Source organism: Solea senegalensis, linkage group LG9 (assembly GCF_019176455.1).
Source record: "Solea senegalensis isolate Sse05_10M linkage group LG9, IFAPA_SoseM_1, whole genome shotgun sequence".
Classification (NCBI taxonomy): Eukaryota; Metazoa; Chordata; class Actinopteri; order Pleuronectiformes; family Soleidae; genus Solea; species Solea senegalensis.
Window position 1 is genome coordinate 10,520,474 of NC_058029.1, and position 17,954 is coordinate 10,538,427.

The following is a 17,954-nucleotide window of genomic DNA, read 5'->3' on the forward strand; positions in this document are numbered from 1 at the left end:
CTTTAAAAGCAGCCAGGAGGTGTGAACACTCCAAAACCCCAAACACTTGGAGGCGGACACCTGTAGCAAACCCAGTTTAAATGACACCAGTGACCTCTAGTGGTCAGTCCCATATATTACAACGTGATGACCACAATTAGACGAAACGAGGACAAATGATGCATTCGTGTCACCTGGGAAAATCTGGTTTTATGACTGAATCTGTGTAGTATAACCTGCAGAACTCCCAAGTCCAAACGCAGAAATCGCATTTCTAATAGCTCATTAGTCACTGAGAGGTAGAGAGATGTGACAAACTTAGCAACCTCGAGTAAAAATATTATTCTTATTAAAAATACAATACATGATAATACACTGACTGGGACATGGGATGGGGGCTTGCTGTGGCACACTCTCTACTCCAGCAGAGGGCGTTAGTGATAAGAGGACAGCTGCCAGCTGCTCATGGGTCACATGCTAACAAATGATTCAGTACCACCCAGTGTGCGTTGCCTCCTCAGAATCCAGTTTTGACGCACTTGTAAATGATGAGCATTTGCACACGCAGCAGCAAACAGGTTTGACTATGTGCTTTCCGCTCCTGTATCCAGTCAGCAGGTCGGTTGATTGGGCAGACACCGCGTTTTCCGTGTTGGTGTTGTTGTTTATTCATGTAGACTCTTGTAAACGTCACTGTGAGAATGTGAGAAACAAAACTTGAACGTACATGTGTATTAGGCCTACATCAGGTCTGGAACACAGCAGCTATATCAAGATCCCAGATTTCAGCACCATGGAGAGTCAACCTGCTCTCACACTGAAAAAGAAAAAGACTGATTCGTGCACAGAGACCTTCTTGTGTCTGTGTGTGCAGAACATATGACAAGTATTCCGCAATTTAAAATGTGGTTTGATGTTGAACAACGAATGCATGAATAATACATCAAGCGTATGTCACGCACGTCCAGCCACGTCGTGCTCTCTGTTGCAGTCTTGTCATGTTCTACACGATGGAGGGTTTGAGGGTCTGTGGTTAAGTAATGCCTCGCGCGTTATGTAACCCATTCGGGATGGTCGTCATTGTTGCGCGTGCACGCGCTTCTTGTTGAGCCGTGTGTGTCCTCAGCTTCCCTCCAGCAATAACAGAGCAGATAGCGGAGGCTGGCACAGGCGGCGCAGCAGCAGCAGCAGGAGCTCAGCAAGAGCAGCATCATCATCATCATCAACATCAACAGCCGAGCAACCTTTTGTGCTTCTCCCGTAAACACCCTTCATCCATCTGAGAGGAAGCACCATCACACATCCAGGTAAGAGCTTCTGGTTTATTTTACTCAAAAGTAGGAATTTGCTTAAAGCATCATCTGATGTGTTCACATGATGTGAGCAGGTGTCTGAAAAGGAGCTGTCTACAAGTTAAACATTTTTAAATGTTGTTTTGAAATATATAATCCAACAGGAGGAACATATCATTCATACGCGTTTTGGTTGGTGGTGCACGTCAGGTTCAAAGTGTGGTGTTTACATCTCCACTGGTTACACCCTGTAGAAAACTGTGTTGTGGGGGCGCCAGATAAAACAATAACAAAATCCCTGCTGCCACCTGCTACTGCTGGAGGGATGCAACAGCAGCAACAATCGCATAAAATAAAATGAATACCAAATAATATGTTTGGTGTTCGTGTGAAGAGGTGCCGTCATTTCATTTTCAAGAGAATGAAAATGAAATGTGTGATGTTAGTATTTTACTAGTTGATAGCAAAGTTTGCATTTAAAATACATGTATTCGGTTTAGTATGAGAATTAATGGCAACATAGAGTACATTTACTGTGTGAAACATATGGTGTCACAAAAAAAGAGTGATTCCACGGGGGATTGTCATAATAAATATATAAATTATTACAATTCATTAAAAATTTCATTCATTCATTCATTCATTCATTCATTCATTCAATCATCCAATTAATTCATGTGTTCTTCCATTCAGAGATGATCTTGAGTGATATAACCACCTTTTGATGGAAGTGGCACCGTTTTAAGTTTCTTATGCTTATGCTCCATGATTCCTGGAAGTGGACGAGATTAATGACATCATGCAATGAAGACATAGCTTGTTTCAGGGTCAGTGAGCTGAGAGCCAGTTACGTCACTGATTTTGCAGCTCAGAAAAGAGTGATACTGTTTTTGTCTTGAGGAACAAAAACAATCCTATAAAGTAATAATAAAAAAGATGGAATATGGTGTTTGTGTAAAGCCACATCTTCAGTCTGTGGCTCCCTTTGTCATATCATCATCACATGAAACCAAACATTAACACAAACTGAGGGCTGGATTAAGTTAATCCATGCTGTATTAAAATGAGACCATCTGTATGTGGGAGATGTAGAAGCTGCAAGTGAAGGTGAAAAGAGCTGTTTACCAGTCATGTACATGTTCTCTCAGCATCCAAATGGCAAGGCTTCTTTTCCCCGAGCTCCAACTGAATCTGCCTTCTCCCTCCCGGCTCATGCTTGGATGTTTGACAGAGTGGACTGTGGTTCACAGGCAGCTTAGCTCTTCATTTGTGCTTCCAGGAGAAGAGCTGTGTTTGCAGCTTGGATTGTACTTCATCTGTTGCCAAGTAGCAGGCCAATCAACATCGTCTGGAGTCCAGTGGGGGAGAAACAAACATGATGCTGTGATAGTTTGAGACAAGTTCAAGAGAAAACAGAACACCAATGTCCACTGTTCAGATGATAAAGTGGGATTAACAACAGGAGCTACAGCATGTACAAACTGTATTGACGTCTTTATTGAGGTTCCCAGGTCACAAGCTCAGAGCATGAGTTGATTCTAAAATGTAGTTTGAAACAATTGTTCTGTGACTCTTAGTGTTTCAGGTTTTGATGTCATGTGCCTGTCACATGGCTGCTTGTAGCTGCATTATAGAGGACAGCCCATCAACTGGTCGGGCCAATTATTCAGAATATTCACTCATTTTGTTTTCAGAGGCCTCATTAAATGCTGCTAAGTGCAATAAAACTTCATTTATTTCACAAAAGATACATTTGCGTCGACCTCTAAGTTGCATTAATTCACTTTATTCTTTTTTTTCATTATTGGTGGTGTTAAATATTTTCTTCCATTCATTTCGATCAGCTGTCATCCCTTTCTCAGCACGATACTGTTGCACATCCATCGTCAGAGTTTTATGCCTTTAGTGGCTTGATTCCTAGCAAAAGAAAATAATTGGGAACAGTTCAAATGTAAGCTGGTAGTTCTCTATCTCATACCTGAAGGCCACACATTCAGGCTCGGGGACAGAATGTTCGTTCAGTCTGAGAGAAACACGGTGCAGCTGAACACCCACACATCATGTTGCCTGGCACACTCAGCCGAGGCTCATCCAGCTGGAGTTATCTTCACATTGCCCGCAATTTCTAGGAATGTTGCTATAGGGCACGGCTCTCGGTGCTGCAATCTGATTCTTTCATGCCAGTGTGCCAGGCAGCAGTGCACTCCTACAGTATGATGATGCTGTGGATGTCTGTGGGAACGCAGGAGGTTCAAAAGAAAAGTGAAACTGTAAGGTGAGGTGGCGCAGACCAACTAGAGCTCAGGCACAATTTTGAGTCTGATGAAAGGAGGTGGCGTTTTGATTCCCGCGACTCCCGGTTCTATTTCTGCAATCGTATCAACTGCTTTGGTCCTTGGTGGTTTGAGGGAAGAGGATTTTGCAGAAACCTGCTCAAACAGGGACGTGACATACATTATGTCACAAATTGGGGGTGTCATGCTGCTTGTGACAGAGGATTGTGAAGAAGAAGAAAAACAAAGTGATCAGGGCTAGGATTCATCCAGGTTTTAAAAAAACGTACCATCTGGATGAAGCCACAGGCTCAAACTCATCATTTTGACAGCAGTGCATAGGCCATGGGGTCAATTACGTCACTCGTGTTGCTAAAAAAAAAGAAAGAAAGAAAAACAGGTTTGCACTTATGCAATTGACCCACTTAGACTATGAAGCTGAGAGACAATCAACATGGGTCAAAGCCAAGTGACTGAGGTTTATTCAAGCATGAGAGGAATGAAAAAATGTGAGAATGTTTCTTTCTCGTGTAAAAGTGAAAGTAGAATTAAAAGTTGTTCGATGTTTTGCTGATTTGTAGCTTTTGGCAGGTGGTTGCCCAGTTTTATCTAGTGTTTAGTTTTATTTAAGGAGAAATACACAATGAAGTTTAAATTAAATGTACTATATACTGTTTGTTCAAGAGTTTAAAGGCCACATCAAAATGCTGTCACATACACAATCCACAGATAAATCACTCTCCTGACTTTTCACCTCTTTTCCATTCCTCAGGGGGAAAACACTACATGAAGCACAATGGGACCATTTCAAGAGTATGAGGTGGGTCTAATCACCGCTACCTTTACCGATTTATGAATGTTAAATTCATGTATGGCTTAGAAAAGTATAGTTAAGCATCTCTCTGCTTACAGTCAGAAAACATGCCTGACATATGGTAAATGGCCTGTATAACGCTTTTCTAGTCTGGATGACGACTCAAAGCTACTTTACACTACATTCACCCCTATTCACTCACACATTCATACAGCACATTGATGTGCAGCACAGAGTTGGGAATTGAACCCGCAACCTCCACCCCTTAGCTGCTGTCACTATGTCTATATCTCTGAGCAGGAAAAGAAGTCACAAGAGAAGGGAGGCCCCCGTAGTCGCATCCCACGCTTGGTCCTCCATCCCTTCCGACCAAAGGACAAAGGATCGCCTCAGTCTGACTCACCATTTTCAGAGGAGGAGGGCAAAGAGTGTGACATGAGCTCAGACTCCAAGAGAACCATCAGCACCAACGGCTTCTGCTCTGGTAAGACGTTCAAGCACAGCTCAATCAGTACAGGCACCATTTCGATGATGGGTTAAACAAATCCTTTTTGCGATTAAAGACGAAAGCATTCGCCTGTTTATTTCTGTTTTTAGCAAAGCATGTGGGATTATGCACAAATGGAAAATGCATCTATGCTCACCGATATTGACCTTAACAAATACACTGATGTATTGTGTATGGAATATACTGATATTCACCTTGTTGACTAGTGTAACAAAATGGCACTGCCTGATACAGACTCCAGTGTTCTAAAACTTGTATCTTTGTGATTTAAGGTAATAATAAATGCAGTTCTGTATGACACCATTCTGTATGAGATCATTCATGTACACTGTGTATGTGTTTGTGTGTATGTGTGTCTATAAACACAGTGTAAAGCACAACACAGACACCACTTGAGCTGATCCTTGAGCTCTGATTGACTGCCTTGTGTTCACTGCCTGCTTTGCACTTGCCTGCTTGTGGCTGTTACTGTCTGTGTACCTTCCCACAATAGATGACACTGGCTGCCCCACTAGTCAGTCTGTGTCCCCCTCCAAAACCCCACCAGACTCCGAGAAGAGTGCCCACGGGTCGCCACCTCTCCCCGAGCGCAAGACCAAAGTGAAGCGAGTCAGGGTGATGGCAGAGTGGAGCGGGGAGCCACGGAGCACGGCCAGGCACAAGAGGGGGCTAAGGTCGGCCATGAAAGCTACAGGTAAACAAGAATTATATGTGTAGAGATTAAACAAACACAAAACAGTTTGGGTCTCCAATATAAGGATCCTTTGGGTATCTTTTTTCACGTATATATTTTATTAAAGGCATCTTATAATGACACTCCATGTTTCCACAAAACAAAACAAATAACCAACAGTACATATATATATATATACAGTAAACCCCCTTCAGACATATGCTTCTACGTGCCAGTGGTTCCCCAAAGATCAAAGTACAATATCAGTGTATTTGTCAAATGTCAGCAGCGAACAGATTCCCAGGCATGTTGTCCTGAACAAACAGTGAGTGGGAAGCAGCTGCCTGCCTAAAAGGAGAATAACTGTGTGAATTGCCTTCTGTACATCTGTGCTCTGTTAACATCAGACATCAGAAACAGTGCACTCGGTCCTTTACGCCAAAATTAAATTTCCTCTCTGTTAATCTGTCTCAATCTGGGGGCATGAGGGGAAAACTGTTTGATCTTGAGTCAGAAATGAGGCAGAGAGCTGATTGGCTGAGGAAAAAGGTTTGGGAGCTTAGCCAATTAGGCTGATTAGCAGGAGGCTATCACACTGATTGAGTGTGCACTGGCTCTCAGTTGATTTCACTCAGTGGTGGAGGATCACTTAGTTTCAAACTGTTTTATTTGTCACAGTCATCACGATACTATGGTTTTGTTTGATGGCAAGAGATGCTTCTCGGGTATGACTTTAATTTAAACATTTAAACAAAGTGTTTTTCCCTCAGTTTAAACAATCCCTAACCCTTTAATGAACAGTGTGTGTTGTAATGTTTGAGCTGATTGTGGGTGGCTGAAAGTTAAATCTCAGTAAATTGTATTTGTAATAGAATGAAGTGATTAATGTGTTTGCCCTTCCCTTAAACTCACAGGAGTCTAAAATAGACGTAAATAGAGCAAATGACCTGTGGGTTTTTTTAACAATGTCAAATCCTTTGTTTGTGTTCCTGCTTAACTTAATGTGGACGTTTGAGGGTTTAAGGGAGGCAAACATTTTCACAATGGCAACCCCTGAGAGAAAACTGAGCTTAAAAACAACAAATGTTTTATTTCATTTCCTGAGGCAAAACCAGTGGAACTTCAAGCTGCCACATTTTTAAATCTGGAGTTACAGTTGTGCATGTGTCAAAGTCAAATCACACTAATCCCCACTCAAGTCATACCGCCCAAGTATTTCCTTTGAATGAAATCTTTGATTCAAAATTGTCTCCAGTCTCTGATCATGTGATCTCTTACCTGTTTTTTTCCTGCAGGTAGTGAAGCAGACTTCAGCTCCTCCAGCAGCACAGGCAGCATAAAGACCAGGGAGGGCCTCACTTCTAATTCAGCTGGAAAGAAGGCTCCTTCAAGAAGGTACAATGTTTGACATTCATTTTTCCAATTTGTATGCTTCATGCACAGCATGTGTATATATTCAAAAGTGTATATATGATTAGATTATATCTTAAATTGTGTTTGTGGAGAAATACAGTCAATTTGTCATTGCACATCTGTTTAACTGAGCCCAAAACTCCTGATTTTGACCTTATTTGTATACATTTTTGTTTGTTTGTGCTCTTTGGAATTGAATCTTTTAAGTCGTGGGCCCCACATCAGAGCACTCCCCGTGTTCAAGCCAGCCGGGATTTCAACAGCCAACCGGGATTCGGAGCTTTACGCTCCCTTCAGGACTCCTCCCAGAGCTGCCTCCTCAACCAACAGCAGCAGCTGCACCTCCAGCCCCACCTCCAGGTACCACACACTGTTTCCAGCCGGTGAAAAACATCTACCCCTTCCACGTTACTTCACTTGGCTTCGTCACAAATATTACTTTCGCTTCCTGAGGGAGAAATTAGATTTTTAGAGATGAAGAAATTTTGGATTGTGACTCAGTTAATGTGCAGTGGAACGATGAGAGAGTGGGTGGCTGCCTGGATTAAGCTCGGGCTGTTTTATCATTTCCTCTTCTGCAGCTGGCTGGGATTATATCAGTCATGATTTGGCTCTTTGGCTTAATGACTGAATAAAGCAAATATCTTTTTAAGGCTCTCAGACAGCGACTATGCTTGGTGCAGCCAACTCGTAACTGGATTAGTGTGAATGCACTTTGGTTAAGAGAGAAGTGGGTCATAAATATTTCAGAATATAGAGCCTAAAGCTCAGAGGTGTAGACCACCATGAAACTCTCACGTGGTGCGCCAGGCTCCCAATTACTAGTTTGCTTCACAGGCCTTGTTTCTGTATACCTGCTCAGGCCGGGCATACAGTGTAACCTGAAATGTGATCAGAATAAATGACCTTATTTATGAACAGAATGTATTCTGTTCATCTCGTGTTTAAAGCCTGCATAAATGTGTACAACCCATCTTCTCCTGTCGCTCCGGAACATCCTGCTGTCAGCTGTTCTCTGCCTGGCTAAGAATCATGTGACATCTCTTCCTTTGCTACTTGGGGCTGTTTCTATTTCTGGCACAGATGCACAGCACTTACATCAAAACCCCAAGTATCTAAGGTTACTGGGATGCTATGATACTGGAAGAGAGGAGCTTATACATTTTCCAGTGTTCTCACTGCAGAGGACATTTGAAGACCTTGTGCAATTAGTGATTGTTTTTCTAATGTGATTTCCTTCCTTGCTAACTCGACTTGTATTTCGACAAACCAGCATTCTGGGGTTCTTACCCTCTATATAATAGAATTCCTGTGTCAGACAGTAATCCTGGGCTTCAGAGTATCTGCCCAAACGGCACTCTCTCAGCCAGACTGATTACCTTCTGCTGGGAGCGATTTTTACTCTGAAATCATCAGTTTGTTTTCTGCTGTTGCTCTTAAAATGTCTGCTTGAGGACTGATGGATATGGTAGCTCTGTCAGGGCAATGACATATATGTCTGCCCTCCAGAAGAGCCAACCTGAGCAGCTACCATTCCTGTGGAGACAACCATGGCATCAAACCCCCAAACCCTGAGCAGTACCTTACTCCCCTGCAACAGAAGGAAGTGGCCATCAGACACCTGAAGACCAAACTTTTGGAGTCTGACAACAGAGTCCATGACAGGTTAGTTAACATGTGGCAACTCTTGTGTAGTTCCTGTGATATCTAATAGCATTTACAGTTTTAAGGCAGGATGTTACAAGTTTCATACTGTAGCGGTGAGATAGTGTGAACCTACAGGAAAATTCTACTAATACACAAGATTAAGAAAAACATCACGGTGGTAGTTGGAGCTATAATAAAGTTGCACTGTTAGCGAGATGACGTCACTGGTATATGAATAACTGTATGTTTTTATGAATCTACATTTCCCTTAAATGGTTAAGATTCAATCTGAGGATATTACCACCACTTGTGTTTAAAAATGAAGGCAATCATTTCTGCCAAAAAGTTGAAATTTCAGTAATTGACCACATAATTTATATTCTTAGAGAGACAGAGATTGGGGAGCTCAAGGCCCAGCTCGGCAGAATGAGGGAAGACTGGATTGAAGAGGAGTGTCATCGGGTGGAGGCTCAGCTGTCCCTCAAAGAGGCTCGCAAGGAGATCAAACAGCTACGTCAGGTGGTGGAGACCATGAAGAGCAGCCTGATGGAAAAGGACAAGGGAATACAGAAGTACTTCATTGATATCAATATTCAAAACAGGAAGTTGGAGTCCCTGCTGCATAGCATGGAGCTCGCTCAGAATGGTACCAACCTACAAGACGAAAACACCTTGGACTTCATCTGTGACAGTCCTGAAGGTGGCGGGAAGAGGATGAGAGGGGGGGAGGAGGGTGGGCTGGAGCTGGGAGACCATGGCGCGGAGGCATTGGCGGACAGTGGGCTACTGGTAAACGATGAGATGGCCAACAGAGCGGACATTTTGGAGCAGGTCTTCATGTCCACGGCAGTGGATTTCAGTCAGGACTCTATTGAGAAGATGAGAGCTGATGCAGAGTCTGGACCTGGGGTGTCTGCGCTGTTGGAAGACGATCAGTTGATTAACAAACCCACACCAGATCTGCCAAATACAGTTTCCACCACTGTGACCATTTCTTCAGACACACCCTCTCAGCAGAGCACAGAAGACCAAGGAATCCAGACAGACGCAGTGCCCATGTCTACAGATCTGCAGACTCTGCTTTTCCAGCTGCTGACATTTCACGGGGCTGTAGATGTAGGTCTATCAGCCTCCAACAGTCTTCTGAGCCTCTCCAACCTGCCCACCTCCATCCATCCTGAGCTCCCTGACTCTGCACTACACCCACCCAGCATACCCAGCCCTGTTAACCCAGAGAACCCCGGCACCACTGATTCTAGCATGTGCTGCTCGGAGCTTGCGCAGAACCCACGGTTTATGGAGGAGTTGGACTTCAGTGTTGACGTTGTGGAACGATGCCCGTCACCGGGACTGAAAGTGGTCGGCAAGCAGTACTGGAGCAACAGTTTCCTGGTCGATCTGGTGGCAGTAGCAGCCCCCGTGCTGCCAACAGTAGCATGGCTCTACTCGAGGCATGGTGTGGATGGAAGCTCTCCAGTGTACAACATTGCTGCCCTTATCAGGGGCTGCTGCGTCATGGGATTGCACTCTCTTCGCCATGTCATTCACAGGCCAGATGTGTAATGGCCTCACACCCGCATGCACCCGCCTAATGTTGAAGTAAAAGCACTTAAGCATCTTTTGTGTTAGTGAGTTTGTTTTTTGACACCTTATGATATCAATGCAGTATTTTTTTTTTTTGACACTGTTTGCACTGTAGTTACCATTTGAAGCAAAATGGTGACATGAAAGGGATTATTTATAAAAGGGTTATATATTTATTTATTTATTTATTTATTTGTCATACGTGTGTAAGCTGATCATCTGGGTAGATGGTTCTGTGTCATCGTCCTGTGGTGTCCCTAAGTTTCCTTGTGTTTTAAAAAAAAAAAAAGTTCATTTTTTGGGAAAGTGAGATTTTTGAAAGATGTTCGTTTGTTTGGGATCTAAAATTTCAGCAGTTCTGAGTCGTTCAAAAAGAAACCTTAAACCTTCAGCCAAAGCTTTAATGTGAGTTCACTGTCACTGTTAAGTGGAGAAATATGTTAATGCATTCCTTTTCCTCCGCGGGAATAGAGCTTTATCTGTAGAACCTGTGTATTGTTCACAGAAGTAAGTTGACGCTTCAAGCAACTGACACTTGTTTTGTGCCTGAGCTATGTGCAATACCGGTCGCTTACATCAACTGTCCTTGTATCTTTGTTATTAAAGCATGATGACTCTAGCCACATGTTTTGACTCCTGATATTTCAATCTTCCACGTGTTTCATTATGGGTATAAGTTCGACTTATGTAAGAGGCCTCTGCAAAAAAAAGATGTTGACATAAATTAACAAAAGGGGGAAACTGTCTCCTGATCCCCAGCGCAAACCAAGCTGCGTCCTCGTGACAGCTTACGTAAAAGCTCTCCCAGCCTGTCTCTTCAAATGTCCCATGGGCTGTGGAGCTGACGATGCAAAGTGCATTCGATCCACTCTACTTAGACCTCTCAAAAGCTGTAAAATGCTGCTTTTGCCCTTGGACCAGCAACAAATAGATCAGTGCCAGAACAGCTGCACTTCTGCCTGCATCTACCCATGACTTCCTTAAGTCATTACATAACATCTCAGCACATTAAATGCAAATTAGAGGATAAAGCGTTCAACTTCTAAATGAACCAACACTTGCGCATCTTTTCTATAATCACTGTTTTACACTCTGCCATATGGTGACATCTCTCAGTTAAGAAGGCATTACATCAATGAGTGGTCCGATGATGTAACCCCAACACACAATGGCACCAAGTCCGTCAGTTGTATAAAATGATTGTACGTACTGTACTAGGACAGAGATTCAGCCTTACATCCTGCTCCCTCTGGACTGACATGCATTTTCCCTTTTTGAAACTGGGTCAGTCTCTAAGAGGTTTTGGCAGATACCAGTGTCCTGGGATAGATAAGAGAGACAATGGGGGTCAGAGGAGTGGTGACGGCAGTAAGGCAATTTTATTGTGTCTTGTTATAGTGAGATAATACTAACTTAAATGCAGCTCTCTTAGTTTGAGCATATTGTATGCAAATTACTATTAAATATGAGCTGAGACATGGGAACTTTGGAACAAAAATGGAAAATGTCTTCATGTGAATACATTATGCCTCTACTGTGTTTCATGACAATCCATTCAAAATCTTAATTGTATTGGGTTATAGTGGTGGCATGCTTTTGTGGACTTGCAGCCCATTCTAAAAATACTCAAAACAAAATATGAATTCAAGCTCATTCAGTGATTAAGCATATTAAGTTTCTCAATTTATTTTGTAAGACTCACCAACTTTGAAGAATACCAGGGACCTATGGGAACATGAATGGTAACTTGTATAATGTCATCCATCTATAAGGAAGCCTTTACCACAATACTGCTCATAAATGTACATCCTCAAATAAAGATCAGGCAGTAGAATCAAGACTAGGTTTATTCACTTCATAAGCGTGTCTGAAGCAAATTATGTTTATTAAAAACCTGTGTCGAATTAATACAGCGTGTATTAAATCTGCCAGACCTTCTGGATTGAGCTTGTGGACTCATTAATTTAGTGTGAGTGTGTGTTGGTGCTCAACCATGAAGTCATATGTGATGTGAAAGTTTTGTGTGATTAATTTTTGGAAAAAGAAATTGAATTGCAAAATGGAAAAACAGAACATGCAGCTTTAATTAATGGCAACATTTGGGAGAAAGCCTTTTTTTTAAGTAAATACAGATCCACACAGTTTGCTGAATTCTCTTAAAATAAATCCCTGCTTTCAGTTAAACCAGATCACACATGAATCGGCTATGTATGGACATAATCAGCACCTCTGAGTGGATCAATAAATCATTTGATAGATGACATCGACTCAGTACAAGCATGACATCACACTGCTTGCAGAGCGTTCTCTGAGCAAGAGATTCAGTATGGAGATTTATCTCCCTCAGCTCATTTCAAGTCATGAGACACAGACATACTCCATCATGTATGCACATTTTAATTCATAAAGGCCTTCTTCCATCTGCTGTTGTTGCCATGACAACAGCTTTTCTATCAGCAGTGGTATCAATTTTTTTTCTCCAAATTTTAGTCTTGCACTCTCAAATGAAAAGAAGCAAATGTGTAACTCCCGGTTCATCGGGGTCTGAGATTAAAATGTGAGGCGTGTTCAATAACTTAAGAGCAACATTCCCTTTCAATACAGCGACCAGTGGACGTCTTCGATATCAAAAGCTTACAATTGAGGAGAATTAATTGAAAATCAGTAGCCATGAGATTACCATAGGAACCCTCATCATAATATGGGCTAGATTCTAGTCTGTGGTCGTTTGACAATACTCATATTGCAAATCTATACCCAATGCAGTTTTCCAGTGTTGTCATGGCTGCACAGCGGAGGGAGATCAGATTAAATATTAAACATTAATTAGAAAAAAAAAATGACAGACATAAATATAAAAACAAAACACAATAATTAAGCCAACCAAGGGATGTCACTGGTATACAGTGATGCTTAAAATTAATTACACACCTTTGTCCTTTTGAAGTTATGATCAAGACATAGAGAAGGAATTGTACTCCCTACTTTAGGTTCAAAGGGTACACAGGTACCAGTTTATTTACAAATGTTCCAGGGAAAAACCAAAGAAAAAAACATTTCTTCTAATGCTGCGTCTAACCTTTAAGCTGTAATGAAGTGGATCATATAAACACACCTCTCCCGTAAACCAAAAATACCTTCTTCAAGAGCAGCGAGTATCACAGATGTAATTTCTGCACTGTAGAATGAAGAGCCATGTATCTTACACTTCTGAAGACTAAAATGGCTGCTGGTGGAACTGGGTTTGGAAGAGGGTATTGACATGTACAGTAGTGTACAATGAGAGTCCTGATTGGTTGGGTTTAAAGATAGATTAATGACTGATTCAGTGTCTTATGCGCTGCTTCACCCTTTGGCTCAAAGCTGAGCATTTCTAAAATGTTATGAGAGCTTCACGGCAATCTTCTGCTCCTTTTTCATCATTCTCTGAGCGTCTTTCTCCATCTTCTTCCTTTGCTGCTCCATGGATCGCTTTTCTCTGTCTGCCATCTTTTGTTGTCTATTGGATCAAGGCAAACAAAAATAAATAAATAAATAAAATAATATATATATATTGCAGAGCATGTCAACAGAAGCTAGGTCAGCTTGGGGTGTAAAACAAAATGTTCTTTGTGCTGCTGGTTTTGTAAAACTGTTGGTATACACTGCCACCTGGTGGCCACTACTCATACACCAACCGTCGCACTAAGTTGATAATGCTCAGTTGTAATTTAACCTGTTAATATTGTGAATATTACAATTCCATCTGTTGTGTTTATGAGATGTTTGTCCATATTCATTATTATTAGTGAGTTTAGCAGGAAGTTTATTGTGTAAAAGTGAATCAATTGCTGGGTGCCGTAAACCTTGGTACACTGACTGTGAATGCACTTATTATATTATCCAATTACAATGTTATTATGTTTGCCATTGGTTCAAACCACAGTGAGCCCTGTTTAGCTGTTGCTGTGATTCAGATCAGTCAGTCGGATGGCAAAACTAAGGATGTTAAACCACCTTTAGTTTCCATCAACAAATGTATCTTGTGATTGATTTAAAGTTGGAGTAAGTGATTCTAGTTTAATACACTTCTTTGTCAGAACCAAAAAACATCTGCTTACTTCTCCTGGCTGTTTGTTCTGAGGGTGCAAAAAAAACAAAAAAAAAAAACTACTTGGGCTCTTAAAATAGGCAAGACTGAGACGTACATTACTATTCTATCCAATGCGCAAGTGGGATTTGTGCTCATGCATGACAAGAAAAATAAATACATCTAAAAATATAATCACAAAGACGATCAACTATAAAGGTGACAATATGTCATCGTTGTCTTCATAACATGTTCCTCAGTTAACATAACTCATGCACTTAACCCATTTATAATTGCCCACAGCATACTTTGACAAATAATGAAGGCGACCAACTGCATTATCCTGAATAACAGGTGTGTTTCACATCACTATTTTCTGCATGTGCTGTAGTTACAGGTGCATTCTTACCTGAGCACCTCCTCTGCCTCCCAGGTAGCATCAGACTCTTCCTCCCAAGCGTTTGTGTCCTCCTGCCAAGTATCCATTTCTCCAAGCTCCGTCTGTAGAAAAGGAACATGTACATTTTTTTTTATCACTGAAGATATGACTAAAAAAACAGAGTTAAGAATAAGGGCAGCAATAGCACACAGCTAGCAAAAGTGAGACCGAATATTAAAGCAATTTACTTTTGACTCTAGATTCTAAAATATACAATTCTTCCACTAACTCCTTTGGTTTGTAATTGGTTAGGTCACATTCATTATATGAGACTTTTTAAATTCTAATTCTAACTGAAATGCTTTTTACTTACTGACAAATATCTTGATGAAACCAGAATTTAATTCCACGTCCAGATTTCATTTTCTGCTTAAGGTTGTTCAACCTGCTTATGTAGAGCAGCCGACAGAGAGTAGATAATTTAATGAAAGTACAATTACCTTTAAACTAAAGAGAGAGAGAAGCCGTCATCACTGGGTGAGGCTCTGTGAGAATATACTATTTCCATCCAGAATGGGAGGAACAATCTATTTTTATGTTAGTTAAAGTTAAGTGTATGTTATGTCACTAAACTCAAGCGACCCTGTGCTAATGTTCCTGTTTAGCTTCAGACCGTGGTCGGAAAGCACAGGGGAGATGTTACGTCCAGGGCCGGAGCGATAGCTGCTTTGGCCTATTTTCCTTTCTCTTACTTTCCCATATTAAAATCTTACCATTTACTAAATGTTCATTATATAACCGATGACTTTTGACATACAAAGAAACTGTGTCAGTGCATTGAAAGGCATGCATTCAGGCACAGCTGCATTTCATTCTGCATCTTTCTCCACCATAGACCCCGCCTGCCAATTATATTTAACCATCAAACAAAATGAGTCAATGTGTGAGGAGGAGAAAACACGGAGATTCTGATGGTGGAAAAGTGGGACTCACTGAGGGTGGACTGAAGGTCATCATATCCTGAGAGGCTGCCAGTCTGCTGGAGAATCCTGCTGAGCCATCAGGCACCAGGTAGTTTAGAGGCTCCCTTTTCTTCAGCAAGATCTGCAATGTGGAAAACAGAGAATCGTATGTATCATTAAACTGGGTCTGCTTGGTTAATAGTGGCTGAGCAGCACTGTATGCAGGCATATTGTACCTTCTGTGTTTTCCTGATGGTGGGAGCCATGTCTTTGAAGTAGTCCGGCTCTTCATCGCCATCATTGGGTGTCGGGGAAACATTTCCATTTCCACCTTCAATCTTAATACTTGTAGGCGCATCTTCATCCCAAGAGCTCCATTCTTCAATCTCTGGCTGTGAAAATTCAATATGAAATCAAATAATTATAGCACATAATTCAGTAATTACAAAACATAACTCTCAGGGCTAGTGCTGCTCACTGACCTGTTTTGGTACTGAGGATGAAAAATCCACTGTTGTTGGGAGAGTTATTTGATCACCACTGAGCTTGCGCCCCCTTCCACTCCTGGAGTTATACAACAGGGCAAAACACCACAGAACAATCAACTCAATTTTGTATATTAAACAACAATTGGTAGAATAATGTTATGAAACACTTGAGTCAGAGCATGTATGTTTGCAGATTTTCTTTATTTTCTTTGCCAAAATAGGGGTTAAAACCTTTGTCAATACAAAATGCAATGCACTTTCCCCTCTGTGACTAATCCCCTGATACCAGTGAACAGAATAGATTTATTTATCCATCCATCTATCTTCTACTGCTTAATCCTCCTCAGATCTGAGGGTCACCGGTGCCAATCCCAGCTGACATAGGGCAAAAGGCAGTGCGCACCCTGGACAGGTCTACTTCATCACAGGGCTAGATTTATTTATTTATAAATCCCATCAATTTTTAAAATTTCGATTTTTCAAAACATGAATCTGTGTTTACAAATAAGGAAAGCAAATTTAACTCTGCTGCTAAGTTGTGCTCACCTGCATATCAACCTTTTGAAGAAAGTCAGTAAGCTGGCTAAACAGTGGCAGATCTTGAAGAGGCGGAACTGTGTGATGGCCATGATGAAACTAGAAAGAACAAAGGTGACATAATATGAGCATCTGGGTTTTCAATGATGCAGATGAGTGAGTTGTTTTCGTCCAGAGTGCCAGTGAGTAAAACAAGCAAAGGAACAGGTGAGTTAATCTTTCTACATTGTCGTGTATTTCCATTTTGCTGGTACAGTCCTACTTTCTATATGTAGAGCCGTGACACTTTAACACAAGTTAATTTAAAATCAACTTGTATAAATGTAAAAATGTGAACTGTAGACAGATGTATCAATAATGATAGACTGACACTGTGCATTGTCCACGGTAGAACCAACATACAACAGTAACAAGTAGGACCAATATATTGGCTAAATTAACACAACTAAACCACTTGCCAAATGTACACGACTTTGTTGTGGTAGAAAGCGTTTAATACTCACGTTATAGTGTGTCGTTGGCAGAGCAGCTTCTTTCTTCTCGTGAGGCAGAAGAGACACGTTCATTTATTTGCTAAGCGTTGCTTACTAGCTTAGCCCACAGGAAAACATGATAATTCTGAACCCTATGATTGTCTCCGTAAGACGGCACATGTGCAAGGACGAATCATATCATTGTACCATCCAAACCACGCGTGTAATGGCTACACATTCAAATGTGGTTTCGTGACAAACTAGTAGATTCGTGTCGTAGATCATCTCTGTCCCGTAGCTGCCATCTTGGACCCAGAGCTGTGATGGGAGTAACAGGAACACGGAAATACCGCGTGCTGCTGTTTCTTCTTCTTGTGTTCGATTGGCGCAGACCGGTGTTGTGCCGAAAAGAGACTGCTTGCCGAAAAACGACTGCCCCCAACGGGAACGCGCATCAGTTCAGAGGAAGTGAGCGTAGGTTTACTCGTAGATACGGGTCAGCTGGCAGGCGCAGCACCGAGAGAAATGTTTTTTTTTGTTTACTGTGCAGTAGAAATGTCCTGTAGCCCAAGTGAAGAGGCTACGGAAAAAGAACGGCGCAGATTAAAAAAAAGTAACCTGGTGTTTCCATAATGTAGGCTAGTTGTCAACAATTGATGAGGGTAGATGGTTTACCTTGCCACTTTTATTGTTGTTGTTGTCGTTGTTGCAATGCGATTTTACACCGCTTTGATCTATAAATAAAGTTACATTTCAATACCTCAGTTTCAATTATTTTATTAAGATTAGGAAATAAATGCAGAAAACAATTTAGAACGTTTTAACGTGACTGCACCCTATGCCGAAAAGTGACTGCAGAATGT

At 41.5% G+C, this 17,954-nt stretch overlaps 2 protein-coding genes across 3 annotated transcripts; one reads left to right on the forward strand and one right to left on the reverse strand.

Moving 5' to 3' along the window:
- The first annotated feature begins 493 nt into the window (after positions 1-493).
- Positions 494-10,802, forward strand: sybu (syntabulin (syntaxin-interacting)). 2 transcript variants are annotated; one of them, XM_044033455.1, is made up of 8 exons: positions 494-1,286; positions 4,317-4,364; positions 4,659-4,842; positions 5,360-5,560; positions 6,835-6,934; positions 7,160-7,312; positions 8,462-8,617; positions 8,986-10,802. In XM_044033455.1, the coding sequence occupies exons 2-8, from the start codon at positions 4,341-4,343 to the stop codon at positions 10,160-10,162; spliced, it is 1,995 nt and encodes a 664-aa protein (XP_043889390.1). In that variant the 5' UTR covers positions 494-1,286; positions 4,317-4,340; the 3' UTR covers positions 10,163-10,802. The 2 variants fall into 2 exon arrangements, with proteins under 2 accessions (XP_043889390.1, XP_043889391.1); XM_044033456.1 differs by lacking the exons at positions 494-1,286; positions 4,317-4,364; positions 4,659-4,842; positions 5,360-5,560 and adding an exon at positions 6,158-6,264.
- A 1,441-nt stretch (positions 10,803-12,243) lies between these two features.
- On the reverse strand, positions 12,244-17,444 carry ebag9 (estrogen receptor binding site associated antigen 9). Its single transcript, XM_044033457.1, has 7 exons — positions 17,122-17,444; positions 16,628-16,717; positions 16,076-16,157; positions 15,830-15,985; positions 15,625-15,735; positions 14,662-14,753; positions 12,244-13,682 (listed from the first exon to the last, which is right to left on the reverse strand). Exons 2-7 carry the CDS (start codon positions 16,708-16,710, stop codon positions 13,565-13,567), a joined length of 642 nt encoding a protein of 213 aa, XP_043889392.1. The 5' UTR covers positions 16,711-16,717; positions 17,122-17,444; the 3' UTR covers positions 12,244-13,564.
- Between the last annotated feature and the right edge of the window lie 510 nt (positions 17,445-17,954).

Excerpts from the sequence above, each read along its gene's own strand:
- sybu (XM_044033455.1), top strand. The coding sequence starts at position 4,341 with ATGGGACCATTTCAAGAGTATGAG. Across the intron at positions 4,365-4,658 it reads GACCATTTCAAGAGTATGAG|GAAAAGAAGTCACAAGAGAA; the intron begins GTGGGTCTAATC and ends ATCTCTGAGCAG. Across the intron at positions 6,935-7,159 it reads AAGAAGGCTCCTTCAAGAAG|TCGTGGGCCCCACATCAGAG; the intron begins GTACAATGTTTG and ends GAATCTTTTAAG.
- ebag9 (XM_044033457.1), bottom strand. The coding sequence starts at position 16,710 with ATGGCCATCACACAGTTCCGCCTCTTCAAGATCTGCCACTGTTTAGCC. Across the intron at positions 15,736-15,829 it reads CCATCAGGAAAACACAGAAG|ATCTTGCTGAAGAAAAGGGA; the intron begins GTACAATATGCC and ends TCCACATTGCAG. Across the intron at positions 13,683-14,661 it reads GAGGCAGAGGAGGTGCTCAG|ACAACAAAAGATGGCAGACA; the intron begins GTAAGAATGCAC and ends TTGATCCAATAG.